Source organism: Pteronotus mesoamericanus, unplaced genomic scaffold (genome assembly GCF_021234165.1).
Source record: "Pteronotus mesoamericanus isolate MK-2021 breed Mesoamerican mustached bat unplaced genomic scaffold, CSHL_Meso_final contig_68, whole genome shotgun sequence".
Lineage (NCBI taxonomy): Eukaryota > Metazoa > Chordata > Mammalia > Chiroptera > Mormoopidae > Pteronotus > Pteronotus mesoamericanus.
This window is the reverse complement of record NW_026555234.1, coordinates 1,017,534-1,031,472: the sequence shown is the minus strand read 5'-3', so window position 1 is coordinate 1,031,472 and position 13,939 is coordinate 1,017,534. Positions and strand designations below refer to the sequence as shown.

Genomic DNA, 13,939 nt, shown 5'->3' with positions numbered 1-13,939 from the left:
GGCCCTGGAGGCTGCTGCTGGGCAACTGGGGACAAACAGCTTAACCTCTCAGAGCCCAGGCGCTGCAGCGGGGGCAGGGACCGTAGCAGGTCAGCGTGGCCCCTGCGGCCTCGGCTCTGACCCCCTCGCCCCCTCTGGGCGGGTCTCTGCCCTGCCCCTGCTCCTGCTGGTGGCCCCAAGCCAGCTCGGGCCCGTGCTCTTCCTGCTGCCCTGCAGCACGCCCGTCTCCGGGGCGCCTCGTCTCCCTCCAGGCCCCGCCCAAGGGGGAGCAGTCCCAGAGGCTCCGGGAGCCTCGGAGCCAAAGGCCGCACGGGGGCATGGGGTCTGAGCTTGGGAGCTGCGCCCCCACCCCGGGTTCGGGGCCTAGCCCTCAGGGCTGGGGAACGCGGGGATGCGGGTCGCCGGAGGGTGCTGGCCCTGGGAGAGCACCCAGGAAAGACACTGTTTCCACAGCTTGCAAGCTCTGCCCTGGCACAGCCTGTGGACACTGGCCATCCGTCCCCTGGCCCCCGCCTCAGAGCCTGGCCGGGCGGGGCAGAGCTGGCTGGCCCTGTTTCTCAGGGTGCCCTGCAGCCAGAGCGAGGCCCGCCCTCACAGCTGGCTCTGTCCTGGGAGGCTCAGGCTCACCAGCTGAGGCTCACCGAGGCCGGCCGCACCCCTGGCCACGCGGCCCGCCAGGCCCCCCAGACTCAGCCCCGCCTTGCCCCCCCAGCACCGCTCTGTCCTTCCTTCTGCCCTCCTTCCCTTCCAGGAAGGGCTTCCTGATACACTGCGGAGCCCAGGCGAGCCTCAGGTGGGCAGGTCTGGGGAAACAGTCTTCGCTCAGCGCAGCCTCCTGCCGCTCCAGCGTCACCAACACATCCCCCACCTTCTCAGCTGCCTGGGGACCCAGCAGGGCCTCCTCAGCGCCGGGATCACAGTTCCTGGGACCCTCCCCCACACCCAGCACCCCCGCACCTCCCACTGCGTGGGCTCTGCATGCCCACCTGCCTCGGAGGCCCCTTCCCGTGAGTCCCCTGAACCACGAATGCCCTCCTTTCCCCTCCCCCGCGAGCTCCTAGGCGCCCCTCAATACCCAACTCAAACACCAGTGCCTGCGAAGCCTTCCTTCCTCCCCCAGCTCTGCCCTCCGCCGTGCCTCCGCTGAAGTCCCTCAAACCTGGTGCAGGGCCCGGCTTTGTCGCTGAGCCCCTGGGCCTCCCGTGGGGGCTGCCCCCACAGGTGCCACCGCAACCCCACGGAGAGATCTCGGTTTTCATCTGAAACCGCCTTTAACCCCTTGAGAGGCCTCGCCAGGGACCGTGCCAGTGCTATTTGAAGACTTGGCTTTCTCAGGTCCTACCATTCAAGAGAGCTTGGTTTTGTCCCTTTTAATTGGAAAATCATATGCCACAAGAATATTTACAAAGCAAGTAGACGTGGAAGAGAACCGTGTGGAGTGGGGCCGGAGGGGGGAGGGGGCGTTGGGTCATGCTCCCCACCCCCACGGGGAATTTTCCTGCCTATGGGAGTCCCTGAGGCCCAGCACCCACTCTGCCTGATCCCCATGACCTCTCAGGATGAGCCACGGCTGCGTGAAGAGGCGCCATGTCAGCGTGATGAAGGAAATAACACCCACACGTGTGGGGCGCACAGGGGTGGGGGAGACTCTGCTCCTCGTGGGGGCAGGGACAGTGGGTGGCCTGCTCATCTGCAGCAGGAGCCGCTCCCAGCTGGACGGCTTCCCCGCCCTCCCCTCCTGTCCTGGAGCCTGAATGTTCTGGAGAAAGGGTGGTCCGAGGGCCTGCTGGTGATGAGGCAGGTCACAGGCGACAAGAAGAACCACCAAGCCCTCCCCAGTCCAGACGGGGCCTGGGAGGATGAACCGATTGGCCCGGGGAGCGTGGGGGGAGCCCGTGAGGGGCTGTGGGGGGAAGGGGAGCTCCTGGTGCAGCGCGGCTGCGCGTGAGGGCCGACGTCAGGAAGAGACACTTGGACTGTGTGTTCCCACGAAGCTTAGCCTACGAACTTCGCCAAAATACTCACACCTCCGGGTGGGAAATGGGCATCAACAGTCGCCCAACTCTGCCGCCCGCTTTCAGCACCTTGGCTTTGTTTTAACGGTGCGAAGCTCGCCCCCCCTCGCCCCCGTGGGAGCTGGGACTGAGTTCCCACGCCTACTGATTTTTTTGGTATTGATTTTTAACTTCACTAAGCAGGACTTGACTTCTCCTATTTAAGGGAACTCCAAAGGGGCTGGACCAACACTCCTCTTCTCTTGGCAAATCTCTTATAAACAGAAATAGGGAGACTTAAAAGTGACCAGGCGCAAGCTGGTTCGATGCTCTCAACCACCCAAGAGGCTTCATGCGCACAGATCCCCAATGCGTGCTAATTAAAATACACTCTTTTCCTGGCCTCTAATCCTAAGGATTTCTGCCAAGTCATGCCCTGATGGCCTGTGCTTAAAGCACAGGCTCACGTGGCAGGTTCTCCTGGTTGCTTTTCAACCGACATTCGCCCTTTCCTCGTGAGTAAACAAAGCCCTGGCTGTGGGTTGCCACCTTCCAGCCTCCCTGGCAGCTGGGTAGCCAAGGAGCGACATGGCATGAGACTTATGGAAAGCCTCCGTGTAAGGACGGGGGTCATACCCTTCTCTTCTTTTCCATCCTGCTGACTGGACTCAGGAGGTCATGGCAGGCACAGAGGCAGCTGCCCTGCTCTGCGAGGGGACATGTTAAAGATGGCAGATGAGCGAGCTAGGAGAGCCCCGGCCCCCCATGACCTCGGGGGGCTGCCATGCCTCCTGGGAGCACTCCTCGTGGATCTCCCTCGTGGAAGCATGAGTAATCTTGTTTGGGCCACCACGATGCTGGGACTTTTCCTTCCATGCAGCTGAACCGAATCCTAACTGACACACCCACTGCCCTGAGGTCAACTTTCATGCCAAGCAGCTTCCAACAGGGGAGCTTTGGAGGGAGTCTCTGAGCAGCATCAACAGCCCTGGCCTTGGCATCTGCCAAGGACAGACCCACAGGGAGCGGCCCGCCGAGGGGCCATCTCAGGTCCTCGCGCTGCTCAGCGCGGCGGGGGAGCAGCAGGTTTTATGGGGGACAGTGCAAGTTGGACACGTTGAGAGGGAGGGGACCTGTCAGACACCCAGATGGCAAAGAACAGGGAAAGGGCAGCTGACACCCCAGGGCACGTTCAGGCTGAAGATGCGCATTTTGGCACGGTGCGGGGGACCACAGGAGATCACCCGTGGAGGGGCGGCGAGAGGGGCTTCCAAGGACTAAGTCTGGAGGCCCGAGTGCTAGGAGGCTGGGAGCCGAGGAGGCTGTGCAGGAGCCACCTCCGGGAGAGGCCGGCAGCACGATCCACGCCAGCCAGGCCGGCTCAGTGTGCCCAGGAGGGGAGCACGCAGCTGGCTCACCTGCAGGCCAGTTCAAGGACGGCATGGGCTGAGGTTGGATCATGGTATTTGGCAACATCGGGGCCAAGGACGGCTCTGGTAAAGAGGCTCGGAGGAGGGGCCGGGTGACAGTCTGGCCGGAGAGGGGATTCAGGAGAGAAGGGGCTGAAAGGCAGGAGAGGTAAGAGGCAACTCCGGAGGGCTGTGCGCTGTCGCCGAGCTGTGGTTGGGTGGCAGCCGGAGGCCCGCGGGGAAGGTCAAGCTGGTCCTCAAAAGCCGGCATGGATGACCACCAGCACACGGGGACAGCTGGGAAGTGGGCCCCACCTGGACTCCCGCTGACTTTAATGGAACAGAGTGGCCAGGGAGGCCAGAAACCTCAGAGCACCCCGGACGGGGCCAGCAGCAGAGCACAGCCCTGTCACGGGAGGCTCCACATTCCTCCCCTGCGGCAGTGGATTCACAGCGGTGCTTTTGGGTGGGGGTGGGAGAGCGCCGGGCTGAGCGGGAGGGCGCACCTGCCCTGGCTCGGGACCCCCTTCCCCGGCCAGAGCGCGGCAGCCTCTCCGTGCCTCCGAGTCTTCGGCTGTCAATGGAGATGTAAAGTGAGACCGCCTACTTGTTGTCAGCTTTCTGCTCGGCACAGAACGGTTCTCAGATCTTGCTGACTGCTTTTATAGATCCAAACTAGGGCACCCTTGAGGGGAGTAGTGAATGCGGGGGAATATATACTTTAAAGTACTGTTTATTGCGGCGATTAAAAAAAGCGTCGTTAACTGAGTCAAAGAGCTGGGAAGATTGAAAAGGCGGTGAGCGAAAGATAGCAGAAAGGAGGGAGCCAGGGCGCCGGGGACCGGCCTGCAGGGGTGGGACGGCGCTGGGGTGCGGGACTGGCCTCGCCCCGCCACCCGGGCCCCACTTCTCCGCCTCCGTACCTGCCGGCGGCGCCGCGGGCGCTCCCGCACCTTCCCTCTCGCCTCCACCCGCCGCCACAAGCGCTGCCAGACGCAGCGGGCGCGAGGGGACTCGGGAACCTCGAGGGGTGCCCCACTTGGTTCCTGCTCCGCTTGGATTTCGCGAGCACCCGGAGGGTCGGCAGTGGGGGGCGGGGTGCAGCTTGGGCTTCGTCGCCTAGCAACCGGCGCCACGCTCCGGCGGCATTGCGAGAACACTACAACCCCCAGAATGCTCAGCGCGAGCGGCGCGGCGAAGGAAACCGCTTGCAGGGCCCTGCCCCTACAAAGCCCGACGGGACTTGTAGTTCTCCGGCCCCGCTAGGTGCTCGCGTCGCCCCCGAGCGAGGAGCGCGCCTGCGGCGGGGGGTTCGCAAGCATCGGCGCATGTGCAGTGTGGGGCGGCGGGGGCCGGCGGAGCCGCGGGGTGTCAGTGAGCTGCGAGGAGCCGGCGCCCCGTGCCGCGTCAGCCCGTCCGCCCGCCGCCGTCTGCGGGTACGCGCCGCGCGCCGCTCGCGGAGCATCTCCCGGCCGCGCACCTGTCCCTGCACCTGCCCGCCGCCCGCCCGGCGCCCCGGGACCGCCCGCCGCAGTCGGGCCCGGGCGCAGCGCCGCGGAGGGAGGGCCGCCGGGCGGGCCGGGCCGGCGCGGCGATGATGCACAGGTTCCGAAAGTGGCTGTACAAACCCAAGGTGAGCGGCCCCGTCCCGCCCGCCCGGACAGACCTCCGGCCCTCCGCCAGGCACGGACAGTCGCCCTCGCCTGCGGCGGGTCTCAGTTCCAGCCCAGAGAGTGGCTGTGCCCCAGAGGGGAGCCCCAGCGCCGTCCACGGAGGACCGCCCGCGCTTGCCCTCGGCCTGGGTGCAACCGCACTCACCCCGCCCGCGGCCGGGGCGGCCCCCCTGCCTGTCCGTATCCCAGTCGGCTCGCACCTCGCGGCCCGCACCGCAGCCCTTGGCAGACCCCTACTCCTGGGTCCCGGAAGGACACTTCCATCCTCCGCCTGCACCGGTGTGACTGCCTCATCCCCTCTGCCCGCCGTCCCCCACCCCTTTACCCTGGGCTTGGAATGTGTCTCAGCCTAACTGTGCACTCCGGAGCAGACCCCTCCCCACTCCCCCCAGGTTCTGGAGGGAACCCTGGCCCCTCTCTCCGGTCCCCGTGTCCAGAGTGGACCCCCATCCTCAGTCTGGGCCCTGCCTTAATGAACGGTCCGCACCTCAGCCAGTGGCGTCCTCATCTGCGCCCGGTGCCCCCCTCCCAACCCCGCGCGCTCCAGGCGCGGGACGGAGGCAGTTCCCCCATTTCCCGGCGCGGCGTCCCTCCTCGGCGCGGGGTCGGGGTCCAGGTCCCGGCGGCGCGCCCTGCGCCTCGTTGGCTGCGCCAGTCGCACTGCGGGCGCTGCGTCCCCGCCGCCCGCACGGGCTCGTGTCCGCTGCAGCCGGAGCGGCCGGGGCAGCGGTGTCACGGAGCCGGGCACAGAGTCCTGGGCACATGGTCCTGGGCGCACTCTTGAGGGTGTTGGGGGCCAGAGCTGTGGGGGGTGGGGCCGAGCACCCAGGTCTTAGTTGAGGGATTGGGGCTCGGGTGGGGTCACCGGTGACCTAAGGGCGCCTCAGATAATCTGACACCGAAGTCTCTTTGATGGACCCAGGGAATCCACTCCTCCCCCTAGGCTGACCACTTTTCTGGATCAGGCTTCTCAGCTTGGTGTCCCCCCACCCCCCGCCCCCGCCCAACTGCCCCCCATCCCTGGGGGTGGTTTCTCAGGGTGGGGGGTTCCTTGAATCCCTGCCCTTCTGATGCACCTGCGCCGGGAGGCAGCATGTCCATTTGGAAGTCGGGCGGGCACTGGAGGTTGTGGAGCGCGAGCTTAGGGACCCAAAGGCCTCGAGGCCTTCAGAGGGAAGAGCCCTCCCCGTGTGAGTGTTGCATGAGGGGCTCAGGGTGCCTGGGGCCGTGCCTTGGATTCGGGTCTTTCTGCCTGGAGCAGCAGCGACATCCCGTAGCAGCTACTTATTGGTGGTGGCTGAGCCATGAGCCCTGGGGCTCCCTCTGGCTGCCTGTGGTCAGGACCTCCGCCCTGGGCTGCCTTCTGCAGGCCCTCCAGGGCCCCCGGGGAGGCTCTTACTTAGTCCTGCCTGTTGTCGCTGTGCAGGCCGCCAGGGGAAGGTGGCAGGCAGCCTCTGCACGGGAGCAGCTTTTGTGTGTGTGATTGTTGTCACCGGTTAAAGAAAAACGAAGTTCACTTGTCAAAAGGCCATTTGGCGGTAGGCAGCAGCATTATTTTTTCAATGACACATGGCGAGGGCCAAGGAAGTGTGTCACAGGTCAAGTAACATTCTGGTCTCTCTGAAGACGCTTTGTCTGGGGTCCCGGGGCCCCGGGCCACCTCTGTCCAGGGGCTGCAGTGGAAGAGCCTGGTTTCGGGGGCCGCCGCACCGTGCGTGTTCCGTTGCTGGAGGGGCGGGAAGCAACGGTGTTTCGGCAGTAGCTGGGTGATGTCACCGGCCCTGCCTGTTTCAGTTCAGGGCAAGTCTTCAAAAGTGGAAGATGACACTGTCCTTGAGCTTGTGCCCCAGAATTGGGAATTGTGTGCCTGTGCTTCCGTCCCCAGCTGGCTGCCGCCCTTCCAAGGCAGGTTCCGGGCGCTGGCCTGGCCAGCTGGGGCGGGGCGAGTCAGCCAGCCCTGGTGGCTGTGCCCGCAGCCGCCGGCTCTGGGGGACACAGGGGGTCACCTCTGCTCTGACCTGCGCCTGCTCCTCACTGTCCTCTCTCGTCACGTTGTCAGAGACGTGTCGCTGACCCCTGGACTGAAGTCACACCTGTGCTGAGATCGCCAAGCCCTGCGTGGCTGGGCGGGGAGCGGTGCCCTGCAGCCGGTCTGAGGCTGGGCAGTCCCGTGGGCAGTTGGAGATCTGTCTTTGCAGATCAGTGTCCTGATTGTTGGAAGGGGTGGGGTATGTTAGGTCATCCAATAAGGTTTTCCTTTGTCACACCAGAGCCCGATTGCTGCCCGGCAGTAGGACTAGAGCTTTTCGCTCCCGCTTCCTATCCAGCGTAACACATTTTGGCACCAGGGAGCACCCAGTCAGCCCTGGAAGGCTCCGGACCTGGAGTAGTTAAATGTCAGCTGTGGGGGAGGACGTGCTGGGGAGGTGGTTGCCTGCCTTGGGATTTTTTTCACTTTTGTATTTAGATACATATACAATTCCAACGGCATTCTTGATTTAATCCCAGCTCTGGTTTAAAACTGAACACTGAACTTCTTGTTCATTCCAGTGCAGTGGAAAATATTCTGAAACCAAAAATACTCATTGTTCTTGTAGTTCTCAAAAAGCGTTTGCAAAAGCTTTAACCTGTTCTAATCTGACACTTAATAATTTTCATATCTGAATCATTAATAACTATCCAAGGTGAGTAAAAAATAAAGCCGGTGTATGATACAGTAGTTTAATGTTAAAACGCCACTTGCAGACTCTCACATTTCCACTGATGTTCTTAGACTCCGCTGTGACTTTGCTCCCCGCCAAGCACTCAGGACGTGTGTCCTGCTGGACCGGAGGCCGCCCAGGGAGGCCGTGTGGGGCGGCTGCGGCCCGGCCTTCCCGGGCTGTCGGTGAGATCCGCTCTCGGCTTTTGTTTCGGGAACGGATGTCTCTCCCAGAGGGAGTTAACTGTCAAAGGGGAAACTATCAACACTTGTGTTTCTGGCTGGATGGTCACTTTGTGGTTGATCCCTGGTGACGGGGCTAAAAGGTGAAACCGTGGTGTAGGGGAAGGGGATCCCGGCTGGGCCCCGTGAGGATGTCTCGGCCGCCACCAGGGAGAGTGCTAATGAGGGCGCGGGCGGCTTCGTATTTTCCGTCTCTGGGGAAGAATTGATGGCAGTGGGTGACGCTGTCCAGGTGGACGGCACCCCCATGGCTGTGAGTCGCCCCGCGTGGCCACCCGTCCTCACAGAGAACTGTCCAAGCCCAGTCTGGCACACGCTGCTCGGGGGCTTGGGTGTTAGCGTTAACGTCTAGCCAGGCCGCTAACTGGTTTGTTTTCAGCCGGCAGCTCTGAGTGCCCGGCTGCGCCTGAGGCCGTCCTCGGAACAGCAGGTTTCCCTCTGAGGTGAGCTGCTGGCGAGCCCGGCCTCCTTCCGGAAAGCCTGGCTGCACGGCTGCGCCCGGGCCAACTCCCGCTCCCAGCAGGTGCCCGGCCCGGAACGGGGCCAGGAAGTTCTGGGAAGGAGGCCGGGGCCGTGCTGAGTCAGGGCGGGCGCCGCGGGTCCGGCACGCTCCGTCCTGTCCCTGAACTTGAAGGACTGGGCCCCTCCTCCCTGCCGCCAGGTCCAGCCGCCCCTCCCCGAGGCTTCCTTCGGATGCACCGGCGTCGCCAGGCTGTGGGCCATCGGCCGGGCCAGCTGCCTCTGAAGCCCAGAGGGAGTGACTCAGCAGGGGCCCTGGGCTCCTCTCCGAGGCTCGCCTGTGTTCCCGTCTGCAGCGGAGGGGAGAGCAGAGCGGGGCGCAGCCTAGCCCTGTGCCGTCAGCGCCCGGGGCCGGGGAGAGGCTGAGCTGCAAGCAGGGCGCTGGCGAGACCGGGCCAGCCGCGCGTCACCGCAGGGTCTGCGCTTTCCGGAGCAGCAGCGTCCTTGCGGGAAGTGCACGATGCGGTTTCTGTTAAATGGGCAAGTCCTAGTCCTAATGGTGTCTTGCCTGGGCGTCCAGCGGGGCGTGGCGGCCTCCCCGCTCTCCCCTCCCTTGCCCCGCCCCCGCACTGCCCCCTCCCTGACCGGGAGCCTGTTAGTCATTTCAGATGCTCGGCGCCTCAGGCGCCCCCGAAGAGCAGACACACCAATGTGCGAGACGCACCTCTGAGCCATAAGTGACCTCACGGTCACCTGCGCTTTGGGTGGCCTGGCGGGGTCCTTGCCTCAGCTGGCAGCACGTGTCCCTCAGCTCTGCGAGGGGCCGGGCGCCCCTGCCATTCAAGCTCCGGGACGGGGAGCCCCTGGGGCGCGCCTGCCGCCTGCCTGGCTTTGGCCCTGAGGAGGGAGCGCCCCTGCAGGGCCCAGCTCAGCCTCAGTTTCCCCGTCTGTCGGGAGGGGTGACGGGCCCTGCCGTGTGGAGTTAGAGGAGACCATCTCGGTCAAAGGCTGTTGGTAATAGCTCAGCTGACCGGTGGTCGCTGTCTTTACCACTGGGCCACGCGGGTGGGTGAGAGGCCGTGGGCTTAACGCAGCACCGGACTCGGTGCTTTTTGGCGTCTCAGAGGCCATCGAAGCTTCCAGTGGCTTCTATCGGATTATTTTGACAGAGGAAGTGTCTCAACAGGCACATCCCCTCCTCCGTCTTGGTGGCATGTAAGGCACTCAGTTCTGGGGCACAGGCCCTCCCTGCCCCTGGACACCCGCCTCCCAGGTGACAGTCCAGCGGCTGAAGTCCAGCCCGCGCGGGCAGCTGTGGGGCCACCGTGTGAGGCCCGGCGCCCAAACCTCGCGAGCCGTCTTCCTGCGGCTGTGACCCCTGTCTCTGTCCCTTGGCTGGAGGCTCAGGTTCCAGGTGAGGCCCCCAGGGGGTGCAGGCACGTGAGGGGCTGGTGTGAGGAAGCGGGTAGACCTCCACTGGCTCAGCTGCTGAGGGCGTGGGGGGCTTGTTCATGATAAGGCACCCTGTTTTCCAAACAGGGGCTCGGAGGGCCGCGTGGGCTGGCTGGAGCCTCCCGGACCCGGCTGTCCCTTCCGGCGGAGGGGCCGGCTTGTCCGGGTGTTTACGGGAGCCCTAGTCAGAGCATTTGTGCTTTTCACAGTTGGACGGCAGAGAGACTTAGAGGTTGGTGGGCAATTCCAGTGTTGGAAGGAGGAAGACAAAAATGAATGGATTAAAAGGCCTTTCTGAATAGATTAGGCTGAAGTAGAATAGAACTTGTCATCTTATGGTAATTTATGTAGAGCAGTCGGTTCACACGAACAGAACGGCCTTTTCCTCCTTGCAGCAGGCACCCGAAGCTCTCCCTGTCCTCACTGTCTGCGTGCTGGGTGGGCAGGGAGGCTGGGCACTTCGAGTGGGACTCCCTTCGTGCCTGGGGGTCCTTCGAGCTGAGCTCTGCGTGGGGGGCTCTGTGCGTCTGCCGTGGGGGTTGCTCCCGCCACGCCTTCCCCCTGCCACCCACCCCTGGCGCCCAGGGGGCGAGCGGGCTGGCCTGCCCAGTGTGGGTGGTGTCTTGAGGGCAGCCATTTTTACCTTCAGATTTTCAGTTTTTGAGAATGATTCCCATTATTTTTAGGGATGTTATAATTACAAAAAAGTGTAGCTCTGGCCAAGTAGCTCAGGGCGTTGGAGCACCGTCCCATACACCAAAGGGTTGCAGGCCCAAGCCCCTGTCAGGGCGTATACAGGAGACAACTGATCCCTGTTTCTCTCTCATATTGATATTCTCTCTCCCCCTCCTTCTCTTACTCTGTCTCTAAAATCAATAAATATATCCTCGGGTGAGGATTAAAAACTTTTTAAAAAGTCTAAAATGATAATAAACTACTTCCGTGTCAGATGCCCTTACAAATGTACACCCGGGCTCATAGCAACATTATTCATCAAAGCCGGAAGGCGGGACAGCCCGAAGGCCCATCGCAGTGACTGAGCAGATGAGGCGAGGCCTCTGCCCTCCGGGGAGCGCGACTCGGCCGTGCAAAGGGGCGGACGGCCGCTGCAGCACCCGCACGGTTCGCCTGAAAACCCACTGCGCAGTGTAAGCGGCCAGATGTGGGTTTTTTAATCCTCACCTGAGGATATGTTCTTCTTATTTCTTTAAATTATATTTTATTGATTACGCTACTGCTGTAGTCCCAGTTTTCCCCCTTTGCCCCCTCCGCCCAGCACCCCCGCTCCCTCAGGCAGCCCCCCCCCACTGTTGTTCCTGTCGGGGGCCCTGCATCTAAGTTCTTGGGCTGCTCCATTTCTTGTGCCGTACTTTACGTCCCCATGGCTGTTCTAGAACTACCTACTGTATTTTGCCATGGATAATGCACATCCTTGTTTTTCCCCTCAAAAATCTGGGCAAAAAATGCATTGTACATGGCAAACTACAGTCCTGGTACTTCTTACCCCTCACCTCTTCCCTCGCCCCGACCTGGCAGCCGTGAGAACGCTCTCCACGCCTGCGGCTCTGCCTCTGTTCTTCCCGTTTGATTAGTTCAGTTTTGAGATTCAGTTGTTGATAGGTATGTACTTATTGCCGTTTTACTGTTCATAGTTTTGAGCTTCTTCTTTTTCTTAGATGAGTCCCTTTAACATTTCATGCAATAATGGTTTGGTGATGATGAACTCCTTTAACTTGACCTCAGCTGGGAAGCACTTACGCTGCCCTTCGATTCTAAATGACAGCTCTGCTGGGCAGAGCCATCCTGGCTGTAGGCCCCCACTTTTCCTGACTTGGAACATGTCTTGCTGCGCCCTCCTAGCCCGCAGGGTTTCTTTTGAGGGAGAGAGAAATGTCGATGTGAGAAACACGGTGCGTTGCCTCCCACACATGTCCTGATCGGGGATGAACACACAACCTTTTGGTGTACGGACGACTCTCCAACCAACCCCTGTGACTTTATGTGCCCGAAAGGTCAGAAGAGGCGAGTCCAGAGACGGAGAGTAGAGCTGGGAGGGGTGAGGCGTGGCAGCTGGAAGGCGGGGCCCCTGGGCGGGGTGGGGGGTGGGGGGGAGGGTGGCCGGAGGCTTTCACGCCTGGGAGCGGCAGGGGTCTGGCCACATTGCGAAGGCGCAGACGCCACTGACCTGCTCTTTAAAACAGTTACTTGTATGATATGTAACTTTCACCGCAACAAATAGAATTTGAGCATCTTGAAGAGTTTTTTACAGAGGTGTAGCAATTTTTGAGGTAGCCCAGGGAAAAGATGCTTTTCTTTCTTTTTTAAAGATTTTATTTATTTATTTTTAGAGAGAGCGGAAGGGAGGGAGAGAGAGGGAGTGAAGCATCCCTGTGTGGTTGCCTCTCAGGCGCCCCCCACTGGGGACCTGGCCCACAACCCAGGCCTGTGCCCCGACTGGGAATTGAACTGGCGACCCTTTGGCTCACAGGCCGGTGCTCAGCTCACGGAGCCGCCCCAGCCGGGGCAGAAGATACTTATCACCGAGTCAAAAGACACCCAGTGCCCCCTGCCCTCGAGGGCCCGGTGTTCTGAGGCCCAGCTCTGCAGCCACTAGGAGTGCCACCCCCAGACTCACCGGCTAGCCCTGTGCTCGGCTCCCCCTCCTGGGAGTGGCGGGCCGTGCTGCCTCCTGGGACCACCCCGGGTGGCCCCCGTGGATGTGGCCCCGGGTCGGTGGAGAGGCGGCCCCGGTGGCTGGGACAGCGGGGCAGGGCGGGGGCGGGGGCGGGGGCGGGGCGGGGGCCGGGGCGGGGCGGGGTCGGGGTCCGGGCTGGGGCGGGGCCGGGGCTGGGGCGGGGCGGGGGCCGGGCTGGGGCGGGGCCGGGGCGGGGGCGGGGCGGGGCGGGGCGGGGGCGGGGGCGGGGGCTGGGTTTGACTCGCGGCCGGTCAAAGGCCTCGGAAGGCGGCGCCCTCAGTGTCAGGGGCCAGGAGAGCCCTACCTGCCACTTGGTTCCCTGTGGCACTGAGTCGCCTGGGGGCCTGGCAGGGGGAACACCTCTGAGGTGATGTTCACCGTGAGCAGCTGTGGAACTTGGGAGAAAGTGGTTTTCCCAGAGCGAGAGTCAGCCGTGGGCAGGGCTGACGGACCGCAGGGGGAGGGTCGCGCCGGCTCGGGGGAAGGCGGCGCCGGTGTGGGGCTGGAGCCCCCAGGGCGGCAGCCCCAGACCTCCCAGAGCTGAGAACGAAGCCCCGCCCCAGAAACGGCCAACGGCCAGCTGAGGGGTGGAGGTCACCAGCACACGGCCTCAGGGACACGGGGGTCAGCGTGGGTGACAGGCAGGAAGGCTCCTGGGGAGTCTGATGGGGCCTCAGGGCTGCGGGGAGCGAGAGGCCAGTGTCCGCTCGGGGCTGGCTTGTCCCGAGCTCCTGCGTGCTGAGGCTCGGCGGGCCAGGCCCCCGCCGGGGCGCGCGGCGCTAAGTGCAGCCCGGCGCCTCGGGGCGGCGCTGCGGGCGCCCACGGCCGGGCGGCCGCAGGGGCACTGAGTCCAGGTGCGGTCCGGGCTGCCCTCCACGGAGGATTGGAAATGGAGGGCCGCTTTATGTGTATACGTATTTATTTACTTACTTTTAGACAGACGGGAAGGCAGGAAAAAGGGAGAGAAACATCAGTGTGAGAGAGAAACGTGGATCAGCTGCCTCCCGCACCTACCCCTCCCAGGGTCGAACCCGCAACCTAGGCGTGTGCCCTGAGGGGGACTCCAGCGCGCAGCCTTTTTGTGTGCCCGACGATGCTCCAACCACTGAGCCCCCCGGCCCGGGCTGAGGTTAGACTTTTTACTGGGAAGGTCCGAGGGGTCCTGACGCCTGGCCTTGTCCTTGGCCTGGAGCCGATTTCCTGGTCTTCCGTTGGCTGGTTACCGGCAGAGCCACCCACTGCGCTGAGGGCGGGGCTCGGGGAGGACGGAGGACAGGCCTGCCTGCTGGCGCCCAGCGGGCGTCAGAGCCAGG

General features: G+C 63.2%; 1 protein-coding gene across 1 annotated transcript in view; it reads left to right on the top strand.

Annotated features, from left to right (window-relative positions):
• Positions 1-4,775: 4,775 nt before the first annotated feature.
• Positions 4,776-13,939, top strand: part of ZFYVE28 (zinc finger FYVE-type containing 28) — a 47,731-nt gene continuing 38,567 nt past the window's right edge. The window contains exon 1 of the mRNA XM_054581874.1: positions 4,776-5,036. Within this exon, the coding sequence (XP_054437849.1) occupies positions 4,998-5,036 (39 nt within the window). The 5' untranslated portion in view covers positions 4,776-4,997. The remainder of the gene's footprint in view (positions 5,037-13,939) is intronic.